Source organism: Podarcis erhardii (assembly GCF_964252035.2).
Source record: "Podarcis erhardii genome assembly, chromosome: 4".
NCBI classification, from domain to species: Eukaryota; Metazoa; Chordata; class Lepidosauria; order Squamata; family Lacertidae; genus Podarcis; species Podarcis erhardii.
The window spans coordinates 20,479,475-20,494,165 of NC_138508.1; the positions used below are offsets into that span (position 1 = coordinate 20,479,475).

General features: G+C 42.1%; 1 protein-coding gene across 1 annotated transcript in view; it reads left to right on the plus strand.

Annotated features, from left to right (window-relative positions):
• ARHGAP42 (Rho GTPase activating protein 42) overlaps positions 1-14,691 on the plus strand; it is a 168,366-nt gene that overhangs the window by 138,613 nt on the left and 15,062 nt on the right. Inside the window, exons 12-17 of the mRNA XM_081860231.1 lie at positions 47-86; positions 1,875-1,937; positions 3,365-3,439; positions 5,528-5,612; positions 8,581-8,639; positions 9,864-9,969. Coding sequence (XP_081716357.1) covers positions 47-86; positions 1,875-1,937; positions 3,365-3,439; positions 5,528-5,612; positions 8,581-8,639; positions 9,864-9,969 — 428 coding nt within the window. The remainder of the gene's footprint in view (positions 1-46; positions 87-1,874; positions 1,938-3,364; positions 3,440-5,527; positions 5,613-8,580; positions 8,640-9,863; positions 9,970-14,691) is intronic.

The window sequence follows — 14,691 nt, forward strand, 5'->3', positions numbered from 1 at the left end:
AACTAAACAAGTAAATATGACTGTGATGCTTGGTTTCTTTTTTTAGATTTACACCTTGCCAGCTATTATTAGCAAGAAAGAAGAAAGTAAGTTAATATTCAATTATATGAGATTGTTAACTATGCCTATGAGTCCTTCTGCATAAGTGCATAATGCTTCTTAACAACTTTCCCCTGTTCTGCTGTAACATTACACTCCCTTTTGTCATGACTATGCCTTCAGAAATCCTGCCCAAATTACTTACAGCTAGTAGATGCTTCCATGTACTTGTGCTGTATCTAAGAGTCCTTAGTTTACCGCTATATGCATACAGTTTGTTTTAGATCACAAAACTCAATAAACCACAGTCGTGTCTATCTGAAAGTTGTGGCTTCTCTCAAAGTAACCTATACAAACCACAGATTTTATTGCAATATGTAAGCTTGGTTTGTTCACTATTTCGTCTACAGTTTGTTTCATTGATTTGGGGGTGAGGGGTAGCAAATCTGCCCTGTGAAATAGAGGGATTTGTTGGGGAGTCATGTTGCTGCGTGCTTTTGGTATGTAGCATGGTGACTGGTGGATTCCAAGTTTGTCTCCCTTCTCATCCGCTAGGGGTGATATAACTTAGCTGTCCAGAAAAAGCTCTGCTTGCAGGTCACTGCTGCTGGATATTAACTGACCATTCTCCCCAGACCTCTCCACCGGCAAGGAAGAGGGAGTAATAAGAACTTCCCATTTATCACACTACCTATCTAAAGTGACCCTGGAACACTTTTTTTTCTGTAGAAAACTATATATGAGTGTTAAAATTGTAAGAAGTTTACTAGCTCCTGACCAGTTACGGCAATCTTGTCAGGAACATTGCTTTTATACATTTTGTTCTTCTTAATTTAGCCAGTTAGCAAAATCAGCCATGGATATACCGGTACTTTTAGAAATAGCTTTGAAGAACAGCTTATTTTGGCTGCACTAATTAGAGATCCTGACAAATCGCGCCTTTCCTGCCTTCAAGTGTTTTTAGTAGATGTTGGCAATAACCTGTTTTGTTTCCACCCCGCAAAAGCCCTAGGATGTCAGTTTAGCCTGACATTTCCACTTTTCCAAGGAGCTCATCATGATGTAATTCTCAGCCTCCAACACTTTCTCTTGAATTGTTGGTGCTACGTACTGCTCTGTCTTAGATTCCAGGTGACAATAATTTTATCACACTGTGCCCTTTTTGTTCTTCATGCCACTGTTTTTGTTTTTTTTTAACACATTGAATGTTTCAAAGATGTGCATTAAAAGATGAAGGCAGTGGGCATGATCCTAAGAAACATAGGTGCACCAAAATCCAAGGGATTTCAGGCACACATGTAAGCATTTGTGTCTTACTGATTTTGTGCTTGAAATCTGTGCTTGAACTCCTTTGGATTACAGTGTGCCTTTGGATCGCGAATAGGGTCTCTTGAAATAAGGGAAGTTAGAAGTTAGAAAAGCCACCCAGGTATCAGAATGGGGCTCCTTCCCCTCCCCATGAGCCTGGCCCCATCTCTTCAACACTTGCTGAGGGCTATTAACAAATCACATTTCTCCTTCCCCTTTCCTTCCAATATTGAGCAGCAATTAGCCAGACAAGCTGCAAGAATTAGAGGTTTCTAATAACATGTTTGGAAAAAATGTGCATCAGGTTGAGTTCCAGAGATTGCAATAATTTCTGTCCTGTAACTTCTAACACTGTTCTAAGAGGGCTAGGCCTCAAAAAATAAATAACTGGAATGAATCAATTGAATATTGAGATAAGTATTTTATTTACGCGGCTGTGAAGTCACAAGCCACAAGTTTCTGGTTTGCTTGCTGGACTGTGACAGATATTGGAAGTCTGGCTTAATTTGTTCCTCCCATTTTGACAGCATTCCTCAATGAAGCTGGCTTTAACTTTGTAAGGAAATGCATTCATGCAGTAGAGACGAGAGGTATGTATTAAGTGATGTGCAAGATATTTGGTTCTGCTTTAGCAGAAATGAAATTTTTGGTGCCTTAAGGACCGTTGGACACAGAGCTGCAGCAAATCTCACCTAGGCAATACGTAGCCCATTGCATGTGTTTGTAAAGTGTGGCTTGATTTAAACATGGAACAGGCTGTGCACAATAGGCTGTGCACACACACACCCCCCCCCCACCATATGAGGTTACATGTGGCAGTCCGTTTTTTTCAAACAACAACATTAATAATGTTATTTGTTTGTTGAATTACTTACTCACTCTTCACTAAAGGGTCCCCAGCTTATTTTAAACTATGGTTTAATAAAAATGAACCGAGTACTGGTGCATGCTGTTCAAATGTTCCCAATTTGCTCCTCCCCATGCTAACCATTTGCCACGGGAAGAAGAAAACAAACCATTCGCATTACATGTGAGCCAGCCTCTATGGTTTGCTTTCCCCTGTGATCAGGCAGCCAAGAAAAACCTTTGCTTCTAAGCCAAATCAGAGAATGTTGAGGAAACAAACCACAAACACTGATTCACATGTAACACAAAGCCAGCCTCCGGGTAGTTTCCTCCTTGCCACAGCAAAGAACTCGCAGGGAATAGTATTGCTTGTTTATGTCAAGCCGTGGTTTAAAGTAAACTGGGGTTGAATGTGACTTGTGAAGCAGCTGAAGGTAAGCCATAGTTTCAATGCAGTTTTAGGTGCTTAATCGTACTCAATTTAACTTTGTGAATAAAATGTCATAGTGTTCAGTAGGGCTAATTTCTGAGTCCAACCGAAACTAAAGTGCTGAAAGCTAAAATAGCATAAGACCAATTAACAGTTCCCAGTATTTCCGAAACCTTTTCCTTTCTAAAAAGCTGATTCTTCAATACTGAAAACAGTAGGGATCTGGAGTTGTTTGACTGAAAATGCTGGTTTGTGAACTATCTAACTACTCAGGAGAGGGATCTTGCACAAAACAAACTCACTATAGGAAACCAGAACATTCTTCCAGACCAAGCTTCCAATGGCACCAGAAACCATGAAATTGTAAATGTGGACATAATGATGAGGATTTCAGCTTAAACCGCAATACTTTCATTTGCAAGCTTTATACAGCCTGGTTCTGTGCCTGTTTACTTGGAAGTATATTCGACTGAGTTCAACGGAACTTGCTTCCAAGGTACAGATCTGTGTGGCTGCAATCTTATTCCTGTTTATTTTGTGAATAAGTTCCACTGTGTTCAAGGGAAATTACTCCTAGGTAATTAAAATTGCTGCCTTTGTGGGGGTTTTTTAAAAAATAATTTGGTTCTGTAAGTTGCTTCAGTGAGAGAGGAACAGTGCCGATATTATAAGTAAATCAAATTAGCTGCCCAAATGTCTTAACACGGCAAAAACTTACATTTTCTCTTTTGGCCTTTGAAGGTATCACAATTTTGGGGTTGTACCGAATAGGTGGCGTGAATTCCAAAGTTCAGAAGCTGATGAATACCGTATTTTGTAAGTGTGGCTGGGTGCCATCTTGCGTATTTTAATTCTTCTATTATTGTGTATAGTGCTGTGTGTGAAAATTGGGTATACAAGCAGGAGGAAATAGAACAGGTAGCATGTCAGCCATTCCATTTTAAATAGCAGCCTAGTCAACAGTTCACTTTAACTGGGTTTGGTGGCTGCATATGTTTTGCATTTAACAAAGTCTGAAAGGTGGCACAGCCTCTCCAGCATTTAGATGGGGTTCCTGGGTGTATCGACACCAGCTTCCATGGTGTTAGGTACTATTTATAAAAAAGTTTCAGAGTGAGTTCTTTTCTTCTGGCTGAGATGGATTTCAACAGAGGTTTAGATCACATTTTTGAAGATATGGTAGAATTTATTTTGTATCCTATGTCATGTTCCCATTGGTCTTTAATCGCAGTGAGGGGATTTGTAGTATCTTGGAGTAGTATTTTTAATATTGTAGGTACCACCCCTTTGCTGTGTCCCTCTGTTGTTAGGATGAGTTTTTTTCAAACCCAAACCCAACCCTCACACATACAAGCAAACCACACTGCAACCAACCAAACAAGCTCTGGATGCTCCAATCTCTCACAAAAATAAATCCATAAATAAAGGACTTACCCACATGATGCTGACACAAAAATCCTGCCCAAGCACCATGCAATAGAACGGAAGATCAATATTCCCCCCTCTCTCCTCTCGCTTTTCTCCCAACTGCATAACGTACATGACAACAGTGTCATAGTGAATGTAAACAAAATGTGGAAGGGACTCTATGAATTGAAAGTGGAGACACTCTCTGTATTTTTCTGTTACAGATAGGTAGCCGTGTTGGTCTGCCATAGTCAAAACAAAACAAATTCCTTCCAGTAGCACCTTAAAGACCAACTAAGTCAGTTCTTGGTATGAGCTTTCGTGTGCATGCACACGAAAGCTCATACCAAGAACTGACTTAGTTGGTCTTTAAGGTGCTACTGGAAGGAATTTGTTTTGTATTTTTCTGTGTTTATTTGCTTGTTTGTTACACGAGAAAAACTTTAATGTAGACTAATTCCTTTGCACGCTGCACTTTCTCCAGTGCAAGTAGAGATTTAGGCATATAGAGCACTCTAACCCTCTTCTGCTGTAATAAACAGCAGAGGTTTCATTAAAGCTCTTCTATATATGCATCTCATCTGCACTCAAGACCAAGGAGTGAGCATTAGCAAAGGACCCTGTCAAAATCTCATTTGCTCATAAGGAAGGAAAGCAGGTAGAGGCTTAAAAAGCCCTTTTCTCTCAGGTGAGAGAAACTGGCTGAGGTATATAATGGACTTCCTTGCCATCCATGGCTACTCTAAGGACAGATAAGAAACCTAGCTGCTTAACCGCCAACTTGAATGTGCTTCATTATTATTATTATTATTATTATTATTATTATTATTATTATTATTATTATTATTACCCCGCCCATCTGGCTGGGTTTCCCCAGCCACTCTGGGCAGCTTCCAACCAAGTATTAAAATTCAGTGGTCTGTTAAACATTAAAAGCTTCCCTTCAGATGTCTTCTAAACGTCTGGTAGTTGTTCTTCTCTTTAACATCTGGTGGGAGGGCGTTCCACAGGGCAGGTGCCACTACCGAGAAGGCCCTCTGCCTGGTTACCTGTAACTTGGCTTCTCGCAGTGAGGTATCTGCCAAAAGGCCCTCGGCGCTGGACCTCAGTATCCGGGCAGAACAATGGGGGTAGAGTCAGTAAGTCAGTCATTAGATTTCGTAAGTCAGTCATTAGGTACGTAGCAAGGTCAGAGATGCTGCATTTAAGGAGGGAAAGCAGGATAAAAATGTTTTAAATAAATATCCCAAACTCAAAAATCATCACTGGCAGAGCAATGGAACAGCAAACTTCTTTAACTGGGGCTGCTGGTGAGTGAACCTAGGTAGAATCTTACATGTGCAGTGAATGAGCTGTGTGTTTCCAGTGGTTGGAACCATAGAAACTGGATGACTCTCAATACATGCACTTAATGCTTCTCCTTCCATTGATGTATTGGGGGCAGTCATGTTAGATATTTAAGACACATTCTACATTCACCCCCTTTCTCTTTCATAGCTCCAAAATCCCCTCCGGACATGGACATTGATTTGGAAATTTGGGACAACAAAACTATTACCAGTGGAGTAAAGAACTACCTCAGGTGAGTAAGCTGTGCAGTTTCAAAATTTCTTGTTTCCTGCTAGCTTAACAATATTTCTTTCACCCTGCAATCCCAGTGTAATATAATGGGGGAACAGCACCATATAATATCGGAGATAACCAGCCAATATTCATTTATATTAATAGCTATCTGTTCCGGTTATTATGCACCATAAACCCCTCTGCTTGCTTGTTTAATTTCTAAACGGTTATCTAATGTTCACAGCACCGGGCAGTAAATCTCTCTTTAATTGGGAAATTTATTCTGTCAAAACGGCGTAGCATTATTTTCCTAACACGACGTTCAAGTAGGGCAAACAAAACTATGACACCTGGAATAGTTCTCATGAATTCTGTAGTATAGGTGATTACATTTGTGGGGGTAAGAAAAAATAAATAAATACCAGCCTGCCATTCTAGGAAGGCTCTATTCCTTGTGCCCTTGCGTAGTAGAAGTAAGTTATGCTTCTACGAAGTAAAGAACCTTTTCTGCATGCTGCCCTAACTTTGGAATGCCATCCTAAAGGAGGTTGATCTGGTGTTCTGCATTATAAGCTTTATGAGGGAGTGGGTGGCGCTGTGGTCTAAACCACTGAGTCCCTTGGGCTTGCCGATCAGAAAGTCAGCAGTTCGAATCCCCATGACGAGTTGAGCTCCCATTGCCCTGTCCCAGCTCCTGACAACCTAACAGTTCGAAAGCATGCCAGTGCAAGTAAATAAATAGGTACTGCTCCAGCGGGAAGGTAAATGGCATTTCTGTGCGCTCTGGCATTTGTCACAGTGTTCCATGCGCCAGAAGCAGTTTAGTCATGCTGGCCACATGACCCAGAAAGCTGTCTGCAGATAAACTCCAGCTCCTCATAGTCACTGCACCCCATGGTCGAATTCCTTTACCTTTACCTATTACAGTGGTACCTCGGGATTCAGACACTTCAGGTTACATACGCTTCAGGTTACGGACTCCACTAACCCAGAAATAGTACCTCGGGTTAGGAACTTTGCTTCAGGATGAGAACAGAAATTGTGCTCCGGCAGCACGGCGGCAGCGGGAGACCCCATTAGCTAAAGTGGTGCTTCAGGTTAAGAACAGTTTCAGGTTAAGAACGGACCTCCGGAGCGAATTAAGTTCTTAACCCGAGGTACCACTGTATAAGCCTTTTATTGCCAGGTGAAGACCTTTCCACTTGCCCAGGTGTGTTCCTGTGTTCTCTGTTGCTTTTAGTTTCGTTGGGAGGAGGGTTGTTTTGTTTTGTTCTTGCTTTTTTACTATTTTTAAATGCTATTTTTAAATAGTGTGTGTAACCTGTGTGAAGTCATTTTAGTCACACCAGTTGGTTAGGGAGACCATCTAGAGCAGATTTTTTTTGTTGGGGGGGCATGGAGCAGAGACAGATAAGGAAACAGAAACCCCATTGCGCCAGCAGAACCCATTGCCCCAGCACTGGATGCAACCCGTAATAGGCAAACATTGATTTTTTTTTCATAATTTAGATAAAGAACATCATAAAAATGACTTTGCTCGGTCACCAAACACTAACAACAACAACAATACTAACAGCAGCAGCAGCAGCAACAACAACAACAACTGTAGGCATCCAAAAGAACACAAGGTTGGGATGAGAGGCACTTCAGTGGGGAGATTGTTCCACACACCCCCACAAATGTAATCACAGAAAAGGCTCTTCCAAAGGCCCCTGCGCTACACACTTCATTTACACCAAGGGAATATCTCTGACTGATCTTAATGCACTGGGCGGCCCACAGGAATGTGCCCTCTCCGATATGTTGAGGAGAGGTGGTCAAGTATGATTTAGGATAGATAGAAAATTGATGCAAAGGGGTACTTGGAATTGCCAAGATATAGTGCAGGTGAAGGAGGAAGTATGACAGCTTAGTTATAGCTTAGTCCAAGCTTACCCAGCCTTGTGTCAGCCAGACATCTTTACTACATTTCCAAGAAAATTTTCCTGCCAGCCAGCCAGTGTAGATAATATTGGGTTGTTGTTGTTTAGTCATTTAGTCGTGTCCGACTCTTCATGACCCCATGGTCCAGAGCACGCCAGGCACTTCTGTCTTCCATTGCCTCCCGCAGTTTGGTCAAACTCATGCTGGTAGCTTCGAGAACACTATCCAACCATCTCGTCCTCTGTTGTCCCTTTCTCCTTGTGCTCCCCATCTTTCCCAACATCAGGGTCTTTTCCAGGGAGTCTTCTCTTCTCATGAGGTGGCCAAACTATAGGAGCCTGAGCTTCACAATCTGTCCTTCCAGTGAGCACTCAGGGCTGATTTCCTTAAGAATGGATAGGTTTGATCTTCTTGCAGTCCATGGGACTCTCAAGAGTCTCCTCCAGCACCATAATTCAAAAGCATCAATTCTTCGGCAACCAGCCTTCTTTATGGTCCAGCTCTACTGGGAAAACCATAGCTTTAACTATACGGACTTTTGTTGGCAAGGTGATGTCTCTGCTTTTTAAGATGCTGTCTAGGTTTGTCATTGCTTTTCTCCCAAGAAGCAGGTGAGGCCTGATTTTGTAAGGCAGCTTCGCAAGTTCCAAATGCTGGCTGGAGAGAAGAATCAACAGGTGATTCTTCCACTTGAGGATTCAGATAAGCAGCCAGACATACACAACCCGGTAATCTTAACAATTGGAATGATCAGCCCTGTAGCAGAAAGGAATCTGGCAATTGTCCACAGTTTAGTAGGCAAGCGTGCTGTCCTCCCACGTTGTCTGTTTCACTCCAGCAGGGCATGCCAGGATGACTTAATTTGTCTTTTCCAACTGTACTGTTAACTTCTCCTTCCAACTGTACTGTGGCTTGAAGTTTCACTTGGAGCTATCTTTCATTTACATCTTAGCGAGTTTAGGGTGGAGCAATAGCAAGAGACTATGTTGCAACCAACAAGAAATTTGGATAATGTACTAAACTCTTCTTCTTTCTCCCCCCCCAAAAAAAAATGTTTTACCCAGGTGCCTTGCAGAGCCACTGATGACCTACAAGTTGCACAAGGATTTCGTCGTTGCCGTCAGTAAGTGAAAATTCAGTCAAAAGCTGGTGACCGCAGATCCTTGGGAAACCTTGGGAGAAACTTGCATTCACCAGCTGCCCAGGGATTTTGTTTGAGAGATAAGGCTTAACAGTGGAAATATTGGGCATTGGGCCAAACTAGCTAACTGTGTAAAATCCATATGTGTAAACCCAGTCATGAAAAATAATAATAATTGGGGGTCTAGTTTTCACTCCGCTGCAATGACCTGGGTGGGGAAGGCGTGGGGAACCTTGAAGCTTCCAGTTCCTGATGAACTACAACTCCTATCAGCCCCAACAAGCATGGCCAATGGCCAGGGATGACAGGAGTTGTAGTTCTACAACATCTGGAGGGCCAGAGGTGGTGGTTATTTTTATTTATTTTGCACTCACATAAATACAGTACAAAGCCAATGATAAAATCCATTTGTAGCTAAAATGCACGAAGTAAGCGATTCCATCAAAGCATTAAGAGCATCTGTGATTAAAACATACAAAAAAACAAGTCAGTTTAAAAAAAAAAAAACACAGTTGAAACCATTAGATTAGGGCATTTGAGCCAGTGGAATGCCAAAATCCTAGATCATAGAATTGTAGGCTTGGAAAAGGACCCTGAGGATCATGTAAAGGTAAAGGGACCCCTGACCATTAGGCCCAGTCGCGGACGACTCTGGGGTTGCAACGCTCATCTCGCTTTATTGGCTGAGGGAGCCGGCATACAGCTTCCGGGTCATGTGGCCAGCATGACTAAGCCGCTTCTGGCGAACAAGAGCAGCACACGGAAATGCCATTTACCTTCCCGCCAGAGCAGTACCTATTTATCTACTTGCACTGTGTGTTTTCGAACTGCTAGGTTGGCAGGAGCAGGGACCAAGCAACAGGAGCTCACCCCCTCGTGGGGATTCGAACCGCCGACCTTCTGATCGGCAAGCCCTAGGCTCTGTGGTCTCCCTCTTTTGTTGGACTACAACTCCCATCATCCCTGACCTCTGGTTCTGCAAGTTGTAGTCCATCAACATCAGCACCATATGGCATGACCAGTGGTGGGGACATGCTGGGAGTTGTAGTCCGGTCACATCTGGATGGCGACAAATTCCCCATTCCTGGTTTAAATCAATCCTTAGAGCTAAAATGCAGCCTGTTTTGTTCCTTGATAAGTTTTTTTTAAAAAAACAAACCAATGTATTGTGTGTGTTTTGTTTTTTAATCATTATTATTTTAATAGAGTCTGATGACCAAAATTACAGGGTGGAAGCAGTCCATGCACTTGTTCACAAACTGCCAGAGAAAAACCGAGAAATGCTGGACATCCTGATCAAGCACTTGGTCAAGTAATAACTATTTTCTATCCTTTATGGTGATGGGGCCGGGAGGAGAGAAGAAAGGGAGGGAAGATGCTTCTGTGTAATTTATTTTCTGGCACCACTCTTCACACCTTCCCTAACTGAATTGTTCCAAAGAGATAAAATTATTATTATTGAAAATTATTATTATTGAATTTATATACCGCCCTATATGATGCTTAAGCTGTCTAAGGTTGTGAGCAAAGAGCTGCTGACTGGAATTGTATTTGTTGCTGGAGCCCTGGAGGTTCTCGACAAATAAGCAGCACGCATTAGATTAACCCGTTAATTGTAATTGCCCTCTGTTTCTGCCAGGGAGTGAGTCTGTGGAAAATGAGTCTGTGGAAAAGAAGCTCAAGGCCCTTTCATCTCTTGTAATACTTTCATGTCTTTCTAAAAAACACAAACTGAAATGGCACTGCTCTGCTTAGGCCTAATGTTTGTGTGGAAGGATTCTTGTTTCCTTCTCGTTTTCATTTTGTTGAGCTTTCCAATTCAGAAAATATCACGGGGTGAAGCCCATAAAGAAATCTATTTGGAATAATTAGGTGTTATACTGGAGTGGATGAAGTGAAAAATGTTTATATATAGTGGACAGAGGGAGAATCAGAAGTACTTTAGCTTCTTAACTTTTCTTTCTCTTTTCTCTTCTCTTTTCTTTCTCTTTCTGTCTCTTTATCTCTTTAAATTCTTTTTCTGTTCCTTCTTTCTTTCTTCCCCCTCTTCTCTTTCTCTTTTTTGCCCCTGGATTAATGTTTTAGTTTGGACCAAAAAAAAAGACATTTGTATTTTTCTTTATAAATTGTTTTCATAAAATGAAAAAGCTTCCCACCGAAAAACAAAAACAAAAAAGGGAATAATGAATCTGTTGGTAGAAAGGAATGGCGAGACATGAGGAGGGATGGTTGGTTTATTTCTAAATAAATTGCTTTATGAATTAGAATGGGTGACTTTCACATGTAAATATATGTGTTCACCTGCGTGGCTAGCTGAGATGCGCATTCTCATTTCCAGAAGACAGCAGCAAGCGATGGTTTTGCTGGTGTGAATCTGTGACCATGGGTAAAATTTCTGTCACGTCGCCTCAAGCATAGTGTTTTTTGGTGGATTTGATTTACACATTTAGTTGCCTGTCAACAAGACCTGGTTCGTACATGCATGCATACTCATCGCATGATTTCTCTGCACATTATTACTGGAAAGTGCTAGCTTTGGTGCTTTAAGGTAGGAGATCTATGATGGCGGCATTTTTTCATCTCCGCCGAGCTAAGCAGTTGGTCCCTTAACTCTTTCGCCCTGACCTCACCACTGTAATCCATGTGACGGTCACCTCCAGGCTTGATTATTGTAACTCACTCTACGTGGGTCTGCCCTTGAAACTGACCCAGAAACTCCAGCGGGTGCAGAATGCCACGGCGAGACTTCTTATGGGGTCCTTGCCGCGGGATCACATTCACCCTATGCTTTACCAGCTGCACTGGCTCCTGGGGGAGTACAGGATCAGGTTTAAGGTGCTGGTTTAAACCTTTAAAGCCCTATACGGCCTAGGACCCTTGTACCTATGGGACCGCCTCTCCTCGTATGCCCCATGGAGGACCTTAAGTCCTGCAAATAATAACACCCTGAATATCCCAGGTCCCAGGGAGATTAGACTGGCCTCGACCAGGGCCTTTTTGGCTGTAGCCCCGGCCTGGTGGAACACTCTCTCACAAGAGACCAGGGCCCTGCGGGATTTTATATCTTTCCGCAGGGCCTGCAAGACGGAGCTGTTCCCCCAGGCCTTTGGTTGGGGTTCAGTCTGATTCTTTTCTTTCTGTATAAGAACAAGCATTAAAGAGGCCTCCTAGTCCGCTCACAGGTCCTTTATAAGACCAGTGGTAACAGTTGGGCCTGGAGAATTTTACTCTCAATTTTACCCATGGACTGCCATCTGTCCAGATTTTAATTTGCTCTGAACTAATTTAAGATAAGGGAGGCGGGTGGCGCTGTAGGTTAAACCACAGAGCCTAGTACTTGCTGATCAGAAGGTTGGCGGTTCGAATCCCTGCAACGGGGTGAGCTCCCGTTGCTCGGTCCGAGCTCCTGCCAACCTAGCAGTTCAAAAGCACGTCAAAAGTGCAAGTAGATAAATAGGTACCTCTCCGGCGGGAAGGTAAACGGCGTTTCCGTGCGCTGCTCTGGTTTGCCAGAAGTGGCCTAGTTATGCTGGCCACATGACCCAGAAGCTGTACACTGGCTCCCTCGGCCAATAAAGCGAGATGAGTGCCGCAACCCCAGAGTCGGCCATGACTGGACCTAATGGTCAGGGGTCCCTTTACCTTTACTTTAATTTTAAGATGTATTTAAATTAGTTGATTGCCTGCTTTTAAGTTCTTATTTTTTTATATACTGTGTTATTTTTATGTTAGCTGCCCTGAGCCCAGCTCCAGCCGGGGAGGGCGGGGTACAAACAAAAATTTATTATTATTATTATTATTATTATTATTATTATTATTATTATTATTATTCTTCACACATGCATGTCATCGTATGATGTTGTAATCACCAGGTGATGATCGTGCATGTGTGAACCAGCTCCCAAGTGTACAGCAGTTAAAGTACCATAAACGTGTAGTGATGTAGATGCATTTTTGTATGTTTCGAAATTTACATTTTGTAAAGCACACTGAAAAACCTCTGATGTCACAAGTGCAGGAAATGAGTAAAAAAAATCAAAATAAGAGTTGTGCAAATAAGCAGATCTTGCTTCTTACTCTGAGGACTGGATTGTGGAAGCTATTTTTGCATGCTGTGCCATCTTAATATAAAAGAAGAAGAAGGAAAATCACCCCATAGCTCACACACCAGTCTGCAAATTGACAATATCCAAAACTTCACATTGGCCTGTAATAATAGTAATAGTTTCAGAAGACAGTGGTTTTGTTTTTTTGGAATAAAGGATATTGCCACCTTTCCCTTACCTTTCAATACCAGATTACTTTTCGCAGGGAAAAGTAAAGTAGGCCTAAGGAAAATTGGTTTATTAAAAAGTTCTGGAAAAAAGTAATGTTCTAAAACTTCTGGAAGAACCTAAGCCTTTGAACCTGTTTGCAGATTGGTGGCTAGCCATTACTTAGAATGATATCAAATTCCATTTTCTGTTTTGTCATCTTTACTATCCAATTTGTCACCATGGTAACCTAAAGCAACATAATATTCCGTGTTGTGGGAGATAAATTCAGAGTGAAAGGGAAACTGGTTTAGTATTCCTACCTGTGTTTGGACCCTATTTGTCAAAGTCCCTTTCTGGATGAGGAACTGAAAATCTGCATAGCACCCTGGAGCCATCTGACTTAACAAAATGAAGCCATGAAGCACCATGATTTTTATTTTATTTTTAATACATATAGTTCAAAAATACAGAGTTCTGCAGGATTGAGCTGCTAAATTTGAAACTGAATACTTTACCGAACTTGGGGCTGCTGGCAAAATTGGCAGCCTTTGTTGGGTTCCTCCTGTAACTCTCTGTAATGAATAACTTGCCACATAACTGAAAAGGCTCCCTCCCTTTTACACTTAGGTGCCAGCCATGTTGACCATGGTCCACCTCCACCATCAGAAGCAGTAGGCCTCAGGATGACAGTTGCTGGGAATTTCTAGTGGGAAGAGTCCTGCTGCACTCAGGTCCTGCATGCATGCTTCCTGCAGGCATCTATTTGGGCGCCATGGCAACAAGATGCTGGACCAGATGGGCCACTGGCCTGATGCAACAAGGCTGTTCTTATTGTCTTCCTCAGTCTCCAAAAGCAGAGCTGGGTCTAGGAGAATCATGAGAAGATGGTGAAAAAACTCACTCTCCAGATATATGTTTATCTCCTCCCGTTTTTTGAGTTATGAGGTTTTTAAATTCCAAAAAAAATTGCAATTTTGGCCTTGCCGGGCTATACAAAAAGCTCTTAGAAATAGGAAACAATCAATACAGGGTTTGGGGGGGGGGTTTAATCACTTTTTTAAATTTTAAACTTTGTAATTTAACTTAAAAAATTAAACTAAGTTGATCAAGTGCCATATCATATTTAAAGCCCATGATGTTCTGAAGAGATTAGTATTTTCAGTTTTAAAATATATCAATTCTGGGCTGAGCTTTAAAGGTTTTTTTTTTTTTTAGTCCGGCAAGGCCAAAATTGTCATTTATTTATTTTTTAAAATTTCAAACCCTCAAAAACGAGAGGAGATAAAGAAATTAAAAACTGAGATCTGGGACCTTTTCTTATACTACTGTTAGGAAACTGAAAATGAAAGCAATTGATATAAAATGGTAAGGTAAAAATAATTGGATCACTTGACATGGAATGACCCAATGTGAAATTGACCTAATCTAGTTGGCCCTGTTTTGGTGGGTGTTTCCTCTATTGCTTCCCTGTTTAGCAGAGAACCACTTCATAAAAACACAAGTGCTGCAGGTGTATCCTGCGAACACTCCATCCCAGGACCGAGAAAGTCCCCTTGGGACCCCATTGGGGACCCCATTGGGGTCTAAATCTTGCCACGCATATGCAGACATTACAGCAGGTCCCTGTTCCTTTCAGCATGTAAAGGTAAAGGGACCCCTGACCATTAGGTCCAGTCGTGACCAACTCTGGGATTGTGGCGCTCATCTCGCTTTATTGGCCAAGGGAGCCGGCGTACAGCTTTTGGGTCATGTGGCCAGCATGACTAAGCCACTTCTGG